Below are 19525 nucleotides of genomic sequence, written 5' to 3'. Positions count from 1 at the left end.
GGATCTGACTAATATTATACTGTTATCATTCAATAGTATGATTTAGTTCATTAAAGTGCCAATTATTACATCGATTTCCTTTTAAACAAAAACAATACTGTGGGTGAAGAAGACTCATAAAGTATCTCCTCCTTGTAATGAGACACACAAACTTGTTTGTTACGAGCCGACTCACAATCCTGGCCAACCATGGAGAATCGATCTGGAGAAAAGCCTAATAATTTTTATTTATTTACAAATGAAATTCATATTTTTGTAATTCAAATCCTTTCTGGTAAGGAACTCATTACTTGAAACAAATCCTGATGGCTGATTTTCATGTACCAGTTTATCTGAAGATCCTTTTGCCGGCTAATATAAGACAAACCCCATTTGAATCCTTCCACATTCATACATTATATATATATATATATATATATATATATATATATATATATATATATATATATATATATATATATATATATATATATATATTTTTTTTTTATTTTATTTATTTATTTATTTATTTATCATGCCTTGTTTAAAGACAGATTAAAGTGAAGGTTAAATTTACTATAATAAATTTACGAAAATTCTAATAAATGCTGTTCTTTTGAACTTTCTATACATTAAAGAGTCAAGAAAAGGTTAAGCAGCATAACTTTCAACATTGATAAAAATAAGATTAACAAATCAGCATATCTGAAGGATTTCTGAAGGATCATGTTAAACTAAAGCCTGAAGTAATGATGCTAAAAATTCAGATTCGTTCATCACACGAATAATTAACATTGTAAAATAGTTATTTTAAAATTATAATTATATTTTATTGCATTAATAAAAACAGCCTTGGTGAGCACAAGAACATCCTAAACTCTGTGTGCTGAATTATTTTACATCATGTCCCATATGTTCTATTATTACGCTTTTAAAGTTCAAAATAGTTTTATGCAAAATTATGACCAGGACAAGTAAGAGAAAATCAATTACACGTATGAAAGGCATTGAAAGCAGATGTGACTTTGTATACTGTGCATTCATTCAATGACAAGGCCTGATATTAAAGGGGGGGGGGGGGGTGCATTGCACAAAGACCTGACAGGAGTGACGAAATTTAGTTCATTAACTCATTTTTAATAGATGTGCTAATTGCGAACAGAAGGCATGTGCTCTTGTTTAGCAATGTTGGAGAAGAAAGGTCACACATTCACATAAACAGCAGGACAGATGGGCACAAATCAATTTCACAGAGCGAGTCGATTGCTTAGTCAGCTTTTCAGTCTTGATGATTTTTCAACTGCTGTGCCAGCAAATAAAAATGTAGCCATCATGCTAACTCTGCCACTCTGTCAAAAACGGACAAGATGGTGACAGAGAGAAAGGACATGTCTTTGGTGAACTTTAGCTATTGCTGTTAGCTCTTTTGCACAGAAGAGAGGAAAAAACAGCTTCAACCAGTCTCCCAGCTAGACCAAGCTGGTTTGTGGACCAGCTGACAGATTAGCCAAACCAGCTTCAGCTTCACCAGGCTGGCCAGAAGATCAACCTTAAGCCACTTAAAACCAGCAAATCTCATGCAGAATTTAACTTTTTAGTTTGTCTGTTTTCAGCAGGGTGATCTTGCTACCATTTTCTAACCACTAATTGTGAGTTACAGTTTGTCTCACCTAAATAAAAAATTGCCAGGGAACTTCCCACCCAGTGGGATAATATGCCCTCTGCTGGTCACAATACTGTATTTTAAATCAGTCCACAAAATTAAAAAAAAAAAAAAAAAAAAAAAAAATCAGACCTACCTGCCACAGATATATTGATTACAGTATTTATATTTCATCCAAGAGGCTTTCTTTAGTCAGTTGACAGAAAACAAAAAACCACGATGGTTGTCTTATTGCATAAGCTACTTTGCAATTTGCTGAATCATACATTATATTATAGAGTTATATACTGTGTGTGTACATATCAACACATCCCCAACACAAAGGGATTTATGCTTAATGCTTTTATGCAGAGTGATGGAAAAAATGCTTTAGTGCCACATGCAAAACTGTGGTGAACAGATGGTGGGAATGCTATGCAAAAAGTTATGTGCTTTATAGAAGTACAAATAGAAAAACTTTGTACAGAAGTGGATCATTCCTATTACACTTATTCCTCCCGTTCCAAAAACCCCAAGGAGTCACTAGCTGAGAAAGAGATACATCTTTTGTTTAGCATGCATTAGGCTTTTTACAATAACTAAGCAATGCAATACTCTGTTGCACCTGGGGAAATGACACTGCTGTACTGAGTGCAGAAAGGACTCTGTTTGTAGTGTAGGCTGCATGACATTTGGGTTTTACAACTTGTTGATCTATTTTTCTATAGATGAAAAAAATAAATAAAGGGACAGAGAGAAGGTGTGGGATAATAAAACTGGCTCAGTGAAGCTGTAGGATGTTCAATGATGCCCATACGTGGTTAAAATAACTCTTTTGAGATGAATAACAAACTGGGTCAGTAAACCTCAAAAGAGAAAACTTTGAAGGGAACTCTTTTGAATGGTTTTATAGTTGTTTGCTTCAGCAAGTTACCTAATTAATGCTGATTTGAGAATTCATAGATGCACGTCTACCAATTATTCAGTGAAATAACTGCACGATTGCCCATGTATTTTTGCATGCAAGAGAACACATTAGTGTATGTTTTACTATTACAAAAAGTAGAAAACAGAAGACTTATTTTAGGACAACAAAATAGAAGAAAAAAAGAGCAGAAGAATCTTTTCAGAGTTATTTTTTGTGTACTAACTCCTCAAATTCTACCAGATCTCGTTTTTTCCCCCAGAGAGCCTAATTTATTATTTATAGATAGACATTCTTTGATGTCACATATTTAGGTTTTTCCAATAACATATTATTCTTTTACATTGTATGTGAATTTTATTGGTTTCTACTGAGCACTTCTGTTTCCCTACTTGGATACATTTTCCTAATGTATATTTTCTTTAGGTTACATATTTTACCATTATATTTTTCATGCAACACCTTGCATTCGTCCTCTAATTTGCTTTTGACTTGCTTTCGTGATTGGCCTGAAAATAACTAAGACAAACTGTGATAAAAATAATGATCTTTCCTCTTGGCAAACACTTCCATGTGTTCCTCCCACTTCTGCTGTTCTGTGGAAGTTCAAAATTAGTCTCTTATCTAATCTCCAGCAACACACACGCTGAACACTGACACGGGAATGAGTTATCTCCTCTGGGGGACATAAGCAGGGACTTCAAAAACTGAACCCTATCTAAACATGTATAACAGATTATAAGAACGCTGGGTGGTGGCAGTTCATGAGGTGAGCAGCTGGGCAGATATTTCAAAGGTTGCAGGTTCAAATCCCAACTGGAAGATTCAAGATTTAGAGAATCAATGTCTCCACTGCACTCAATCGATTATAAAATAATCAATGCTCTGGCAGTGTAAATATGACACTGTAAAACATTTTTTAAGTTGTAAATGAAACAAAGAGTAGGTTAAAATGCTAGAAATACAAGAAATTTCTAAATGAAATTTGTTTCTACACATTTTTAGTTTAACAATGTATTGCACGTTATACAAACCGGGGTTATCATTGTTAACTACAAGTAAACTACATGAAACCCAATTAAAACTAATATATATATTAAAGTAAAAATATGAACAAAAACTATAATAGTACATCAATAACGGTGGTTTACAACTTTTACAGGTAAAAAGAAAAACATGACAGATGCATTTGAAGTATTTTTATATTTTTACATATTGTATGATTCTTACATTGCAACACTACTGAAATAATAATTTTCATGCAAGTCATATATACAAGTCATTATTTTTGATTCATCATTTTGCCTTTTTTTTCACAAATATAGTCTGAGATCAAACAACCAACCCTGCAGTAACGTCCCAGACCTTGCATTAGAATAGCATTAGCACTTTGATTAAGGTCAGTATGATAAGGATTCTATACATATATAATCCAGTTAAACAGGTATGACAATAGTGAAGTCAGTTTCTAAATGGAAAGTAAATGAACTCTTGAAGAAGCCAATCAGCTCAGAATCTGTCATGTTTCAGTGTCCTTATTTTGGAGACAAATCCTGCCACAGCAAGTGTTCATTGATAGAGCTCATCTGTGCTTAGAGATACTCTAACTTTGAATGGGCAGATAACATATGTCCCACAGTGATGAGACGAAGCACGAAATGAAACCGAGCTGGAACTGCATCAAGGAAAGGGGAAAGAAAAACGCCTGAGACAATTTTACCAAATGCAACAGATAATGAGATGTAGAACAGGGGACACTGCGCCACAAGGGCTTGCTGGAATCCAGCAGAGAGCGCTATTTTACTACATGAAAGCATGCTGGAGACACTGAGGAGTTTGTACAGGGCTGGTGTGCTTGGAATACTAGCTTACTACTTAGTACACACTGTGACAAAGCAGGCATTCCATGAAACATTATTATACATTATTATCAAATAACCTCCTCATGTTCTAAATGAGTGGTGTCTGGTTTTCTCAACGCATTAAAATAAAAAATCTTCAAACAAAGTTTTAAGTTTTGTTTTAATTTCTTATCAAATAATGAGTCAAAATAGATATGAGAGCAGTAATTAAACAACTGTGCTCAACATACTCACCACATACTGCAGAAATAATAGAAGTTATTAAAACAGCTTTTGTCCTTTTGTGGATTCAGAGGTTGCCAAGGTAATCGGAAATATATAAAAATATATATGATAACAAAACGTAAAAACTTAAAATAAGCTGCCCAGTTTTCAAAAATATGTTCCAAGAATGCTTTGCTAATGTTTCCATTATGTAAATGCTATTTCACACTTTTAAATCTTCCTGGAATATTCTAAAACAAGTAATAATATTTAAGAAACACCCATCTAATGCTTTTTAAAAGAAAAACATTTTGAGAACATTATTAAAGAACAGATAACTTAAATTTATATTTTATTAACTGGAAGAATTTTTGCTCAGAATTTTTCTGAGAATGTTCCCTGTTAGCTGGGTGATACAATTTTTTTTTTTTAAGATGGCATAAGAAAAATTCAACAACAAACTTCTCAGAAGTATATACTATCTGTAGAAGTCTGGTCACCTGTAAACAAAATCTTGCTCCTCTGTGGAAACTGTAGAGCAGCCAATCAGATTAGAAATGTTCAAATGTTTTTTTTTTATTTAGTGTGAAGTTTGCAGATGGTCTGTGCGCGGACTGTGGGTGGTCTGGGGACGTGCTGGCTGATGCTCAGGCTTCAAGAGCTCCAATCTCAAACTCTGTCTGGGAGTTATATCACCACGCATTATGCATTCTAGGTTAAAAGCTGGATGAACAGCATCTGCGAAATGGCAGCTGTTGAGTTTACGGTAATTTACAATATTTCAAATTTTCCTCAGATCCATCTTTAGGACAGTGGTTCTAAAAGAGTGTGTTATTAGCCTAAAATGGATCACAGGTATGTCCTGAAAACCAAAACTACACTACACAAGATTAAAATAAATACTCGTTTCATGTTCAATTGCAGCAGGGATAAACTGGGTTAAAGTTTAGAGCCAGAAACGACTGAAATCCAACAAAGGTCAATTTACTCATTCAGTCTACATCGTAGTAATAATTTTGCATTTTACTGGGTAAAAATAATTCTGTAATTCTGAGTATGATGTTCCAAACTAGTATGACATTCTTTCTTCTCTAACATAAAAGGAGTTATCATGAATGTCCAAAAATAACAGTGGACCCCACTAATTTTCATTGCATGGAATATGCAATTTTATGTTTTTTATTTTTATTTAATAAACTAACAACTTTGGATCTTTGTTGGGTCATTGCTTGATATCTAATGAAGCAAAACCAGTTGAAAACAACTGAACATGAAATGTGTATTTTGGCAATGTAAATATGTACGTTTGGTTACTCTGGAAAGCCTATGAATTTTTAAGTCCCATCAAATTTCTATGTAAGGCTGATGCAAGCGTGTTTGTCTGGAATCTTTGCCTCTGCACTGGGCCTAAAGCGACTGAAGCAATCAGACGCTGTGTATGCTAACGCTGCTCATTAGCAGGATTAATTAAGAGCGCTTTTGAAGGTATTTGCCTCTAAGACCTACGTAGAAGCCAACAAGGATGTGGGAAGAAAACATCACAGATGAGTAAAGAGGTCAATGACTTCCGGCAGCCTGACAGTATAGTGTTGTCTGAGTTCAAAAGATGACTGTACCGTTCCTGCTAATATTAAGTGAGTTATGCGTCACAGTCAGGTGCACTGTGTGACTCGAATGTTTCAGGGGAGCAGAGTTTCAGGTACAGTTGAATGTATTTCTGCTCCATGGATTTTTGAAATTGGAAGTGCATGTCCCAGGTAGAGTGTTAGAAAAAAAACACCTCTCCTCTTTCTTACTTAATAATGTTGAACACTTTTAAAACGTGTTTTCTGAATCAGTATCATCATACAATGCTGCACCACAAACTAAAGAAATTCTGACATTATTTACTCATCTGCACATCCAGATGTCATTCCAAACCTGTATTCTGTTCATTGTTTCCATGGAATACAAAGCGACAATTTAAACAAACCTTCACGGAGTTACTTACTGTAGAATTGAACTATTCATTAAATAATCTTTCTTAAAGTAGTCCCATGGTGAATTGACAGACACAACCAACTTGGTGAGTTACTATGCTATTTCATGAGCTACAAAGACAAGATCAAATCTCAAATGAAACGTGGAACAAGTTGACCCAAGAGGATGTACTAACCCTTTGAAGACTTTAAAATCTTAAATTCCTTTTAGTTTCATTCAAAAAGGCATGACATAATGTTCATGACAAAAAATGTGAATATGGAAGCCTAGGGTGAACTGAGAAGTCAACACCTCACCTCTACAAACAGGAAGCATGGCACTATATATTTGCTGGTCTTAACTCCTTCTCTCCCCACAATCCTCCTCCTGTCCATCTCTTCTGTCTTCAGTAGGCCTATATCAGTCAGAGACCTAGAAAAAACACAGGCATGAAACAGTCATTTCAATGAGATCATCTCGCTCACTCAATTGGATTGTTCTTGTGGACAACATTTTAGATTTAATGCATATTATCATCTAGAGCATTGAACTGATTACATATTTTGTAGGCCAACTGGTAAGTTCACATCACCCTTGATAAAATGATTTTTCCACTGGCATTTGGATTATTGCAGAAAATAATCTCTGTGACCAACAAAAGTTTATGATTATTGCATATTTTTTCATAATTGTCTTAATCAACACAACTTTTATAAATATTTAAGAATAAATATATAACATGTTTGCATTCTGAGAACTCTTTCAGTCATTACATACTGTAAAAACCCTCTCGAGAGCTTGATTATAAACACATTGAGGCTGTGAAACTAGTGAGTATAGATGAGTTTCCCAGTTTAATGTCCCAGACAACCTCTGTAGTTTCATTTAGTCCCTTGTAAAAGCTTGTAAAAAGACATGTAAAAGCTTTTAAATAAATCACAAGCAGGTAGTGATGTATCTTGTGTCGTATAAGAAAATGTATAAAGATCAAGCTTGTGTTAACCACAGACGATGGATGAAGGAACCAGAAGTGCTAAAATGCCAACTTGTTTCCATGTTTTGGCTCTCAAAAATACAGTGTGTAACCCCTGCAGCATTGGAATAAAACAAAAGCATTCATTACAAACCACAAAGGTTAAAGGTTTATAGTTAATATCCCCCAGGGGCATATTAATCCACTATAGATATTTTAAGCTAAAACCCTAACCTTCAAATTTTTTAGTGTGATAAAAGCTACAACAAATAGTGTAAAAGAACAAAACTGTGCGCTGTCAGCTCACAGGTGGCATGCACATTTTTTAAACGTCAACTAAAATTATAACAGATGCAACCAAGTTTCAAATGGTTTACACATAAATATTTATCCTCGTAGTAATATGTGGAATTACTGGCAAAAATAAAGATGACATTTTTACTGAGAGAAAAAGTAATCAGATTATTGTACTTTATTAAAGCACTCTCCAATATTGGAGGTTGGTAGGGATCCAGATGCGTGTATTTGTTGCACAACAGCAAAATAAACTGACATATTATTGCAGCTATTCCATAAGCAATGTCACCATGTCATGAGATTATCCATAAAACTATTATGCATTGACAATAATTTTTCCATCACCAGCTCTGTATCTTCACATTGAAATCCTGTCTAGCAGTGCAGCATCAAGAACATCATCAACACAGTGACTACACGGTCGTTTCATTTAAAAAGGACTCGCAGAAAAATAAAACCAAATTCCCACTGTGCTGAACAGAAGATGAGTTTTAGGATGAGGGGCTGAAATTTGAGATTAGAAATCTTACTTCAGCACTTCAGAATTCTCTCATTTGAAGTATAGGTCACAAGCACACACTCACATACATAAGGCCCCCAGCAAATAAGAATACATTAGTAAAGAGACCAACAATATTAAATCTTAGCTCTCTTCTGAGCCTCTGTAATGATCACGATCACTTTTATGTTTTCTCCACTATTGTTGCATAATGAGGGGGAGAGGGATGAATAAAGACAGATGAATAAAACATGAGGTTTCATTTCTGCCTTTAGCGTTGTGTTCCTCAGGCCCAGCAGCAAACACAAAACCACAAACATCTTGTAGCTGTCACCATCTACACAGACCCATTCAAATTCATCGTCTAAAAATGCTGAGGTTTGAGCTGAAAAAGGACAAATGTCTCACACATGACACTTTCAAAAATTCCTGTAAAATTACATTGTACGCATAATGCTTTTTTTCTACCGTACTGTAGGATATATAGTAAGGGAACTTACTGTGAACCAGTACCATTAACAGGTTTTTACCATAGCATTTACAGTACATTACTTTAACAGGTTAAACTTTGTTAATTTTTATAGTGCAGTCTAATAGGGAACAATCTGTTTTTGCTGGGCTAATCATAACTGGGCTAAATCAAACAACAACTTCAAACACTTCTGCCATGTTCTCATGTCTAAAATTCAGTTTGAAGCCTTGCACTGAGTAACTGCTGAAGTGACAGTGGCACTTACACATTATAGTTTTGTCCTGAGGACCAGCTGCGTCTGGATAATCCTTTATTCCTAAAAGCTTGATTTGGTTGAGTAGGTGTAATGACTTTATACTGTTGAAACTCTTGAAAGTGAACCATCAAAATCTCAGTTTTTTGTATGAGCGCTTGGGAACGCTGTTTTTACAATAAACAATGCACTGACAAACCACTGACATGCATCAGAAACTCTCACTGAAAAGTGGGGCGCTGCATTTACAGTGAACACACAGCACAGGAAAAATGAGCACAGGTGTGTACGTTCTTAAGAAATCCATCTTCAAAGGGAAGTCTAAGGCACCCTGATATGTCTATCCTCTGAGATCTTTAAAACATACACTCTTAGCAACTGAGAGAAGGAAAGACAAATTCAGGACACTGCTAAGGAGCACATTAGAAACAAGAAGAGCACAAGGGACAGGAAGGACAGCGAGGCAAGAGTCTTTAGCTCACATTGTATCTTGAAAGCTTATTTAGGCTCTGGCCACTAGAACTCAGGTACTTTAGCAAGACACTATTAACTAGATTTAAAGAATATCTAATTCTCTGCCATTGATTGCTTGATGGAAGCACAAGAATGCACACGTCCCAAATCCCGCACTAGTGACTGTCCTAAACTGTGATGTGAAAGGCAGCAGATAAATATAATCCCATTTCATGCTTTTAAGAGCACTTCAAAAATAGGGCACTGATAAAACATGATTTACTTGTCAGAATGCATGGTTACTTTTGAATGGATGCCAATGGTGGAAGATGCCATTTGTTCTCATAATGGTGGGTGTAGTTAAGATGTATCTACCAGTAGAGGCTAACTGAATTATGCTAATCCACAAAAAACCTAGGGTTTGCTGACATCGGATTGGCTAGCATGTCTTTGGAGGACTGGATTTTGGATAAGGAAGTTAGCCAAAATGATTGAATTTGTTTGTACTGTATACTTTTATGCCATTTACACCAATACAACTGAATCAAATAAACAATAAAAGAAACATTCTGTCAGTCACTAAAAATAGCGTTTTACAGTAAATCCTGAGGCATCCATTTATTTTTCTTTTTTGAGAAAAAATGTTGGATAAAGAAATATTTCATGTATTTGTAAAAAACAAACAGACAACAACAACAAAAAAAAAACATGCAAAACCCAGAAAAAGTTAGCATGCAGTCCTGACCCAAAATTGCAGTGCCACAATTATACAATGTGTAAAAAAAACAGTGCTTGTAACTACAAGTAGTTTATCAACAGACAACCAATCATAAATAGCCTTAATAAATATTCATGCACTTTGTACAACCTAAGAAACTTTCACACACTATTTAGCATCTGAGGAAAGCAGTTAAATATCGATCAGCAATGAAAAAAACTTATTTTCCTTCTGTGTTTAATTTTTGTCTTTTTGTTTTTGGTAATATGATTTAAAAGACAACCAGAGCAGATTTAAATGGAAGGCTGTTTCCACTACTGTATAAAAATAAAAAAGGTATTTGCGACTTTTTGCAAGTTACAAAGACAGAATTGCATGACAGAAACATCTCAATTGGACTTTATTAATCACAACTCAGAGTTCACAAATCTGCCTAAATCTGTGTTAGTGAGCACTTCTCCTTTGCCGAAATATTCCATCCACCTCACAGGTGTGGCATATAGACAGCATGATTATTGCACAGGTGTGCCTTAGGCTGGCCACAATAAAAGGCCACTCTAAAATGTGCAGTTTTAGTGTATTGGTGGGTCCGGGGGCGGGGGCGAATGGGGGTCCAAAAACCAGTCAGTATCTGAAGTTGCTAGATATTGGCAGGAACTGTAACACACTGTTGTTACGCCGATCAAGAGCATCCCAATCATGCTCAATGGGTGACATGTCTGGTGAGTATGCTGCTGGCCATGCAAGAACTGGGATGTTTTCAGCTTCCAGGAATTGTGTACAGATCCTTGCAGCATGGGGCTGTGCATTATCATGCTGCAACATGAGGTGATGGTCGTGGATGAATGGCACAACAATGGGCCTCAGGATCTCATCACAGTATCTCTGTGCATTCAAAATGCCATCAAAAAAATGCTCCTTTGTTCGTTGTCCATAATATACACCTGCCCATACCATAAACCCGATGCCACCATGAGCCACTTGATCCACATCCACATTGATATCAGCAAACCGCTCACACACACGATGCCATCTGCCCTGTACAGTGAAAACTGTGATTCATCTGTGAAGAGAACTCCTCTACAAAGTGCCAGACACCATCGGATGTGAGCATTTGCCCACTCAAGTCGGTAACAACGACAAACTGCAGTCAAGTCGAGACCCCGATGAGGATGATTAGCATGCGGATGAGCTCCCCTGAGATGGTTTCTGACAGTTTGTGCAGAAATTCTTTGGTTATGAAAACTGATTGTTGCAGCAGCTGTCCAGGTGGCTGGTCTCAAATGATCTCGGAGGTGAAGATGCTGGATGTGGAGGTCCTGGGTTGGTGTGATTACACGTGATCTGAGGTTGTGAGGTTGGTTGGATCGGATGTACTGCAGATTCTCTGAAACGCCTTTGGAGACTGCTCATAGTAGAGAAAATAACATTCAATTCATGGGCAACAGCTCTGGTGGACATTCCTTCAGTCAGCATCTGTGAGGTGGATCGATTATTTTGGCAAAGGAGAAGTGCTCACTAACACAGATTTGTAAACAATATTTGACAGAAATAGTTATTTTGTGTACATACAGTAGAAAAAGGTCTTAGATCTTTAAGTTCAGCTCATAAAAAATGGGGACCAGAACAAAAGTGTTGCGTTTATAATTTTGTTCAGTGTAATTTGTAATTGCAATTTAATATCATGCAATTCTGACAGGGAAAAATATTCTGAATTGCAAGTCTGTATCTCACAGTTCTTACTTTTTTGTAAGTTGATATCTAAATCAAATATAAAAGGTAGAATTGTGAGATAAAAAGTAATTACCTTGTTTTATATTTTATTCAGTGATGGAAATGGACTTAGGATTCATACGATTTATGTCTGGTCAACAACAGCATGAAATTCATTCATGTCAGTGTCTCCATGCTTCAAAAAATTCTAAACCGGGCTTCAGTGTTAAACAAGGAACAAGATTAGATTATTTAAAACAGGGATAAAAAGTGAACCCTTGGTGAATAATTCCAAGTGTAATACAGCCTAATATTGTCCCTCCTACTGTGTGAAAATATTTGTAAGATATTTTTTTGAAGATATTTGTAAACCAAATGCCATAACGGTCTTCACCAGAAGTACATGCTTATCATATCACTTTCAAGTGATTTGCTGCTATCTTTCAGCTCTGTTGCATTTCAAACAACAGCAGCGATTTCAAAGACAGGAAAAATGGCCCTTGTACAACCAGTATGATCTGAAGTTGAGTGTTGATCTGAAGATGAATGTTATGACAGTGCTCAGATGTTTCATGCTCTCTGTGTAGACACAGAAAAGAGGGCATGTGGGTCTCTATGTGTCGCTCGCAGTGCAGAAATCTTCAGTACCAGCTGCTGACTGTCTGTTTTATCCTCTGTATGACAGCCAAGACACATCCGCACACTCTGATTTAATTACTTAATCCACATGATCTCGGGTATGGCTTTTGACTTGCAGTATTAAGTCTAGTCCACACTGATTGTAGCTTATTCTGACCAAGAACCACCTCCAAAGACAGGAAAAGGCCACTTGACTGCTGGGAAAGCTGAATTACAATTTTAACAAAATGTAACTGGCATCGCAGATCATGGCCTTCGAATAATTAAAAAATGTACAATTCTTCATTATACATTGATAATCATAAGAAATGTTTATAAAGCACAAATTCATCATATTCAGGATTTTATCAGTCCTTGCTTTCCCTGGGATTTGAACCCATGACCTTGGCATTGCTGGCAACATGCTTCGTTGTTTGAGCTACATGGTAACAGTTTAAAAAGTGTGAGTTCTTTAAGTTTTTAAACAATTACAATTTTGAAAGTTTAGAAAGAGTTTGTGTTAATGTAGATTTCAGTTGATTCTTTACACCTGATAGGCTACGCTGAAGGACAATTTTTGGATTGTGCTTGCAGTTTTAACAGCAACGTGGATCAGACGGTCAGCAAACAGACTGTGGGCGGGACGTGGGTGTGTCGGCTGACACTCAAATTTACTGAATGAAACATTCTAGGGCTTCAGGTTTATACACACACACACACACACACACACACACACACACACACACACACACACACACACACACACACACACACTCTGAGCTGCACACAGTATGCAGTACTAATAGGCAGTCTTCATCATTGCATACTGCAGGTCTTGACACAAAAAGTAAAAAAAAAAAAAGCCCTAAAAAACAATTGTAGCTGTAAACATATATTTACTTTGCCTTTACTTTGTTTTAAAAATAAAGGTTTTCACAGCAATGCCATTGAAGAACCATTTTAGGTTCCAGAAATAAACATTCAGTCAACAATTCATAAAATAAAAAAAATTCTCCTCTTATTGTGAAGAACATTTTAATAATCTAAAGAGCCTTTTCTACTATGAAGAATCTTTTGTGGAATGAAAAGTTTACATGGATGTCAAAGGTTCTTCATGAAACCATAGATGCCATCAAGGACCTTTATTATTAAGCATGCATGCTTACACTATCAAACAAACTAATACAAAAAAGCACACCATGCACTCCAGTTGCAAAAGTTTAGATTTACATCACTGTCACTTTTGTTCAGAGAAAAAGACAAAGTCTTTCTGTGCGACACACAGTGCCACCGCACTACGACTCCCTGATGTGGGTCAGACCTGAGCACAGTTTCTCCCTGCAACAGCCTTGATCTAGTACCGCCTCTGTTGCCTTCACATTCAAAAGCATTGAATCCATTACAGCCGGCTTATTGAGCCGCCCAAATGCCTGCCCACAGCCCACATTCACCATTACAAACACATCAGCGAGAGTGAAAGTGTGTGTGAGAGAGAGATGCTTACCTCTAATGGTTGTAGCAGTGATGGAAGTAAAGGTGCTATAATACAGCCATTGAACGGCTGAACGTGAAGACAAGTGCTTTTGGAAGTGTGTGAATGAAACAGCAGCACCTGCTTAACTCAGCTCTCTGCTGTCTCTTCACCAGTGGCATACTGCCACACTTCTCTCTCCCTCTTTTCTCTCCTCGTCTCACTCTCTCTCCGCACACACACATTGCCAGTGGCATCAGCGCCACCCCTCTCCACAGTAAGAGATGTAATGTGAATAAGCTGGACTGATATCCCAGCTTTCAAGAGCAAAGATCAAGCTAATTCATTAAGAGTCTATTATAGAATATAAAGGTCTGAGAGGGAATTATAGATTGCAAAAAACAGCAGGAGGAAAAAGCAAACAGAGGATGCTGGGACAAACTGAAAGGAAGACGAAACATTTTATGGCTGTAATTTTCACAAAATATAAAAAATATAAATAAATGAATAAAAATTAAAAACAATCATGAACTTATTTGCAATGCTTTTGGTGTGCAGGTAAAAAGAAAATTGTATAACCTGGTGAAAATAACAGTTCTTCAGGTGTTAAGATATAAATTATCTGGCTTACACTACAAAAATATGTTTAATGGTCAGATCAGGTAAAAATAACTCATTAAAGTATAGTATTTCAAAGTTGCTAATTACGATAGTTAATATGAACATTAACAAATTAATCAACCATATCTTTATGACTATTTATTGATTTTTAGACCCTCACAGTCTATAGAACTTATAGAAAATACGATCTTTGACATACATACAGTTTTATGTATGATATTTATATTTATGCATTTGCATGTGCTGTGGGTGTATTCAGTAGCTGGATAAAAAAAAAAATATAAAACAGAAAGGCTGTGAATAAATGATCAACCCACTGCTTTTAGTGAGCTAGTTCTGCCTCATGGCATCGTTAAAAAATATCACAAGGTCTACATGTAGGGCGGGAGGTAGATTTGCAGTTCCCATGGAAACTCAGGCACAATGCCTCACGAGAGAGACGTTCCCTTAAACTCTTTAACATCGACGGATTCCTTGGACGATCTATGCGAAAATTACAATGTTTTGGGTCAGCAGTAACCGAGCTAAACAAAGCAAAGCAATTCTTTAAAAATGCATGAATAGAATGTGTAAAGCAAATTCATTTAAATCTGAACTACCGATGTAAAATCTCAGCCAAATAATAAGATGGCTAACTGACTACCTAAACCGTACAAAGACAAAAAAAATTTGGTCAGTCAGATTAAAATCATTGAAAGAGGTGTGCAATTCCTGTGCCACTTGTAACAACAAAGGAACTTACAAATAACTGTTTTCGAACTGGTTTCCTGAACTTTCCCCCAGTAGCCATTAGTTGGACAAACAGGAAGTTCAGCCCCTAACTCAAGATTGAACCAATGTTGCTGTATCAAGCTGGTGAGAAACAGCATCTACAAGTGACTTGTTTATAATTCTCTCGGTATATTTATCTGAGATAGAAGGTTTTTTAATACAATATACATCAATTTTATTATTTTTTGTCCATCTCAAATCGAGTCTTATTTGTTATGTTATAGGTAAAACTAATTTAAATGACTGCCCTTGTTTTGGTACCATTTATGTCTAGCTTTGTGTTAATAACAGGTCAAAGGTAATCTTTGAGCTATTCAGAAAACATCCACAGACAGACATGACCATAGAGGGTCACAGCAAGGAGCCTTATCATCACTGACATACTTGAGCAAGATACTTAACTGTAGGAAGCTCTAGGACATCACAGCAATTAAGGTGTTGTACGTTACTTTAGATAGAATCTATGTGCTATGACAACTTAATGTAAAAGTGAAATACATAAAAGCACTGTTACAACAAACATAATGTCTAAAACCTAGTGAGTTGCATCATAAGCCAAAATTTAAAAGTCTGTCATCATTTACTCATTATACAAATTGTTCCAAACATTCATGTCTTTCTTTCTTCTGCTGGACACATACTTTAGGAAGATATTTTGAAGAACTGTTTTTGTCCATACAATGAAACAATGGGCCCCATATGTTTACATGCAGTAATTTTCGTCAATACGAATAAATCCACTCCAATCTTTTTAAAGTTTATCTGAAACATAAACTCTGAAGTCTGATTCATTTCATTTACATGTGCATTGTATAACCCCCCCCCCCCCAAAAAAAGCTCAGTACATGTGCAGTGCTCAGGGGCTGTGTTCAGAGCCAAAGAAATAATGTAATTGGAGTATAATCGTTGTTTTGCCTTAATGATGTATCTAATAAAAAGCTGACATGTTAAGAGAGTTTTTGATTATTATTTTTTAAAATATTCAGTCGCCACCACTGACCAGTTTGTAAGACATTTGTAATCATATGCATATGCAAGGTATTTTTGAATCTGATTAAGAAAATAGTCAGATTCATGTGTTTTTATGCAAAAACACTTCCTATTGATTGGATTATTTTAGGTCTTCACCAAGTTTTGAAAAAGCCTATTCAGAGGAAATATGTTTAAAAACGCAAACTAATTCATGGATTTTAGCAATTAAACAGCCCACTGTTGATAAAACATTAAAAAAACATGTGTAGTGTAAAAGTGCTTCATGTTCTACAACCATTTTTTCCTTGTAGGCCTGTTTCCAGCCAGTGGATTTGAAAGTAGACCCTTTTTTCTCATACAACTTTGACTGTTTTGTGTTGTCATTTCCCTCCTTCCATTCAATCTTTATCAGATGATAAACACTGAGAACTGAATCGATGCCAGGTGCCTGAAACTCTTGCCATGCTGTAGAAGTGGCACAATTCTTACACATACATCACAGGTTTCACCCTATCTAGGGCTCTCAATAGGGATCCTCCAGAGCATTGCAGCAGAGATTCAAAGTAGGTCGCCCTGATTTATGTCATGTGGACAGTGGCCAAGTCAATCTTAAGGAGATGGCTGAGGAATTTTGGACAGCCATGGATAATTTATACATTTTTAAAAACGGAACAAACAAGGATAAAACAGGCATGGCAACAGACAAGACAAGAATATTAAACATTCAGTACAGTACAGTCTAAATCTAATTGAAAATCTGGGCTTTTTAAAGGAATTGTTCACCCAAAAATAAAAATTTGCTTAACATTTACACACCCTCAGACCATCCATCACTGACCAGTGGTTCCTCTGCAGTGAATGGGTGCCGTTAGAATGAGAGTCCAAACAGCTGATAAAAACCATCACAATAATCCACAAATAATCCACACAATTTCCATCAATTAATGTCTTATGAAGTGAAAAGCGGCATGTTTTTAAAATGAATAAATAAACAGATCCATCATTAAGGTGCTTTAACATTGATATGCTGATTTTTTTTATCAATGTTTGAAACCGTTGTGCTGATCATGTTTTTTTTGGAAATTGTGATAATTTTTTCAGTATTCTTTATTGAATAAAACGTTTAAAAGAACAGCATTTATTCAAAATAGTAATATTTTCTAACAATATAAGTCTTTACAATCACTTTTTATCAATTTAACATCATTGAATAAAAGCAATAATTTCTTGAAGAGAATGAAAAATAAAAACTGAACCTAAACTGAACCTAAAAGACCTCAGGAGAGGCTGATTTTCCTTGTCTAGACACAGAGCAGATCATGACAGCTTTCGGATGACAGCTGTCTTCCATAAATAACATAACATTACCATTAAAATAACCAACCTGGTCTCATGGGAAATACGTACCTCTGCACACTTTTTTGCAGCGCCACAAATATGTACCACCTGGTACGTATTGCCACAGTTTTGAAACACAAACGTCCACTGGGATCGCTAAAGAGTGACATTTTTTTTTTCTTTTACAAAGAAGAAACAGGACTGCATTGAATTAACCAAAAATAAAAATAAAAATAAAACAAAAACAACAACAATAATAAATAATAATAATAATAATAATAATTATTATTATTATTATTACTGTTGTTGTTTTATATATATATATATATATGTGTGTGTGTGTGTGTGTGTGTGTGTGTGTGTGTGTGCGTGCGTGTGTGTGTGCGTGTGTGTGTGTAACGGAGGCCACTGAGTAGTGCTGTGCAGGTAAAACCTCACTCCCCGATCTCAAGTGAGGTTTACCTGCACAGCACAGTGCTATATATATATATATATATATATATATATATATATATATATATATATATATACATACATACATACATACATACATACATACATACATACATACATACATACATACATACATACATACATACATACATACATACATACATACATACATACATACATACATACATACATACACACACATATATATATATATATATATATATATATATATATATATATATATATATATATATATATATATATATATATATATATAAAATACAGAAAAATAAATGACTCCTCAACAAATAAGAAAAAAAACGTACAGAGTTTTTTTTTTGTCCTTTTTTTATTGATTTATATTCTGTAGGCTTCTCATCGTCAGTAATTAATTCCAGTCAAAATATAGTAAATATAGTAAATATATTCTACCCGCTAATTAACAGAAGTTGCTGTTTATTTTTTGAGAAATAATGTTACCGTTTTTCTATCGGTTTGGTGTGTTAAATCTAACAGTAATATGCAGAACCCATTAGCCATATCGACAGTGACGATCAGTTTTAATTGTTTCTCCTTCGATTATGAGAACGGGGATTCGTTTTGGATAGTAATTTAATTAAAATAAATTTAATTAATTTAATTTAATTAATTAGTGGACGCCAGCATTACCCGTGATGCTAAGCATCAGTTGCTATGGAGACGTAGCCAGTCCCCTTAGCGATTGGGTGATTTCTTTAGTGATTTCATTTCTCATTGCGCTCTGTCCAGGTAAGTTACGAGGTTCATAATAAGTAATGATCACGTTTTGCTTAAATGTTATAATTGATGGATTTCTTTGTCATTACACTCATGATGTGTCAGTAATAATAATATAACTTGGCCTAACGTTACTGCATAAATCTGGAATGAGAAACCCCAGACAAATACACGCGCTTTTTAACAGTCATACAGGAGGAAAAGCATGACTTTACATGTGGTTGCTGCTGTTGCTGTTTTATTAGTCACTGGTTAGATCAGAGTAGCAGACAATAAACGGACAAGGGACATCGTGTATGGGCCAAATAAATTAGGCCTAATATGCGGACGTCCCGCCTAATAGGTGACACGTGACAGTTGGCATTGGCAAGTGGCTAGGTTAGCCAGTAGTACTAACCCCCTTTATAGTAACAACATAGTTTTAAAGAATTCTAACGTTACAATTGTGCCTCTTGTTCCTGGATATCATGTTACAAAAACAAGTTTTATTAAGGTTTTAATGTAATTTTTTACTTTATTTTAGAGATGCCAGGAAGTTCAACGAAAATGTGCCCAGGGTGCAATACCCTAATAAGT

At 35.6% G+C, this 19525-nt stretch overlaps 1 protein-coding gene across 4 annotated transcripts in view; it reads right to left on the bottom strand.

Annotated features, from left to right (window-relative positions):
* Positions 1–14279, bottom strand: part of LOC113050905 (phospholipid phosphatase-related protein type 5-like) — a 38479-nt gene extending 24200 nt beyond the window's left edge. For 2 of the 4 annotated variants that reach the window (XM_026214349.1, XM_026214352.1), the window contains exons 1-2: positions 14072–14279; positions 6889–7003 (exon numbers count right to left, since the gene is read on the bottom strand). In XM_026214349.1, coding sequence (XP_026070134.1) covers positions 6889–6966 — 78 coding nt within the window. In that variant the 5' untranslated portion in view covers positions 6967–7003; positions 14072–14279. The remainder of the gene's footprint in view (positions 1–6888; positions 7004–14071) is intronic. The other 2 variants (XM_026214350.1, XM_026214351.1) reach the window with 1 other exon arrangement.
* Positions 14280–19525: the final 5246 nt, after the last annotated feature.

The sequence above is a fragment of the Carassius auratus genome, chromosome 31 (assembly GCF_003368295.1).
Source record: "Carassius auratus strain Wakin chromosome 31, ASM336829v1, whole genome shotgun sequence".
NCBI lineage: Eukaryota > Metazoa > Chordata > Actinopteri > Cypriniformes > Cyprinidae > Carassius > Carassius auratus.
This window is presented reverse-complemented; position numbering and strand designations above follow the sequence as displayed.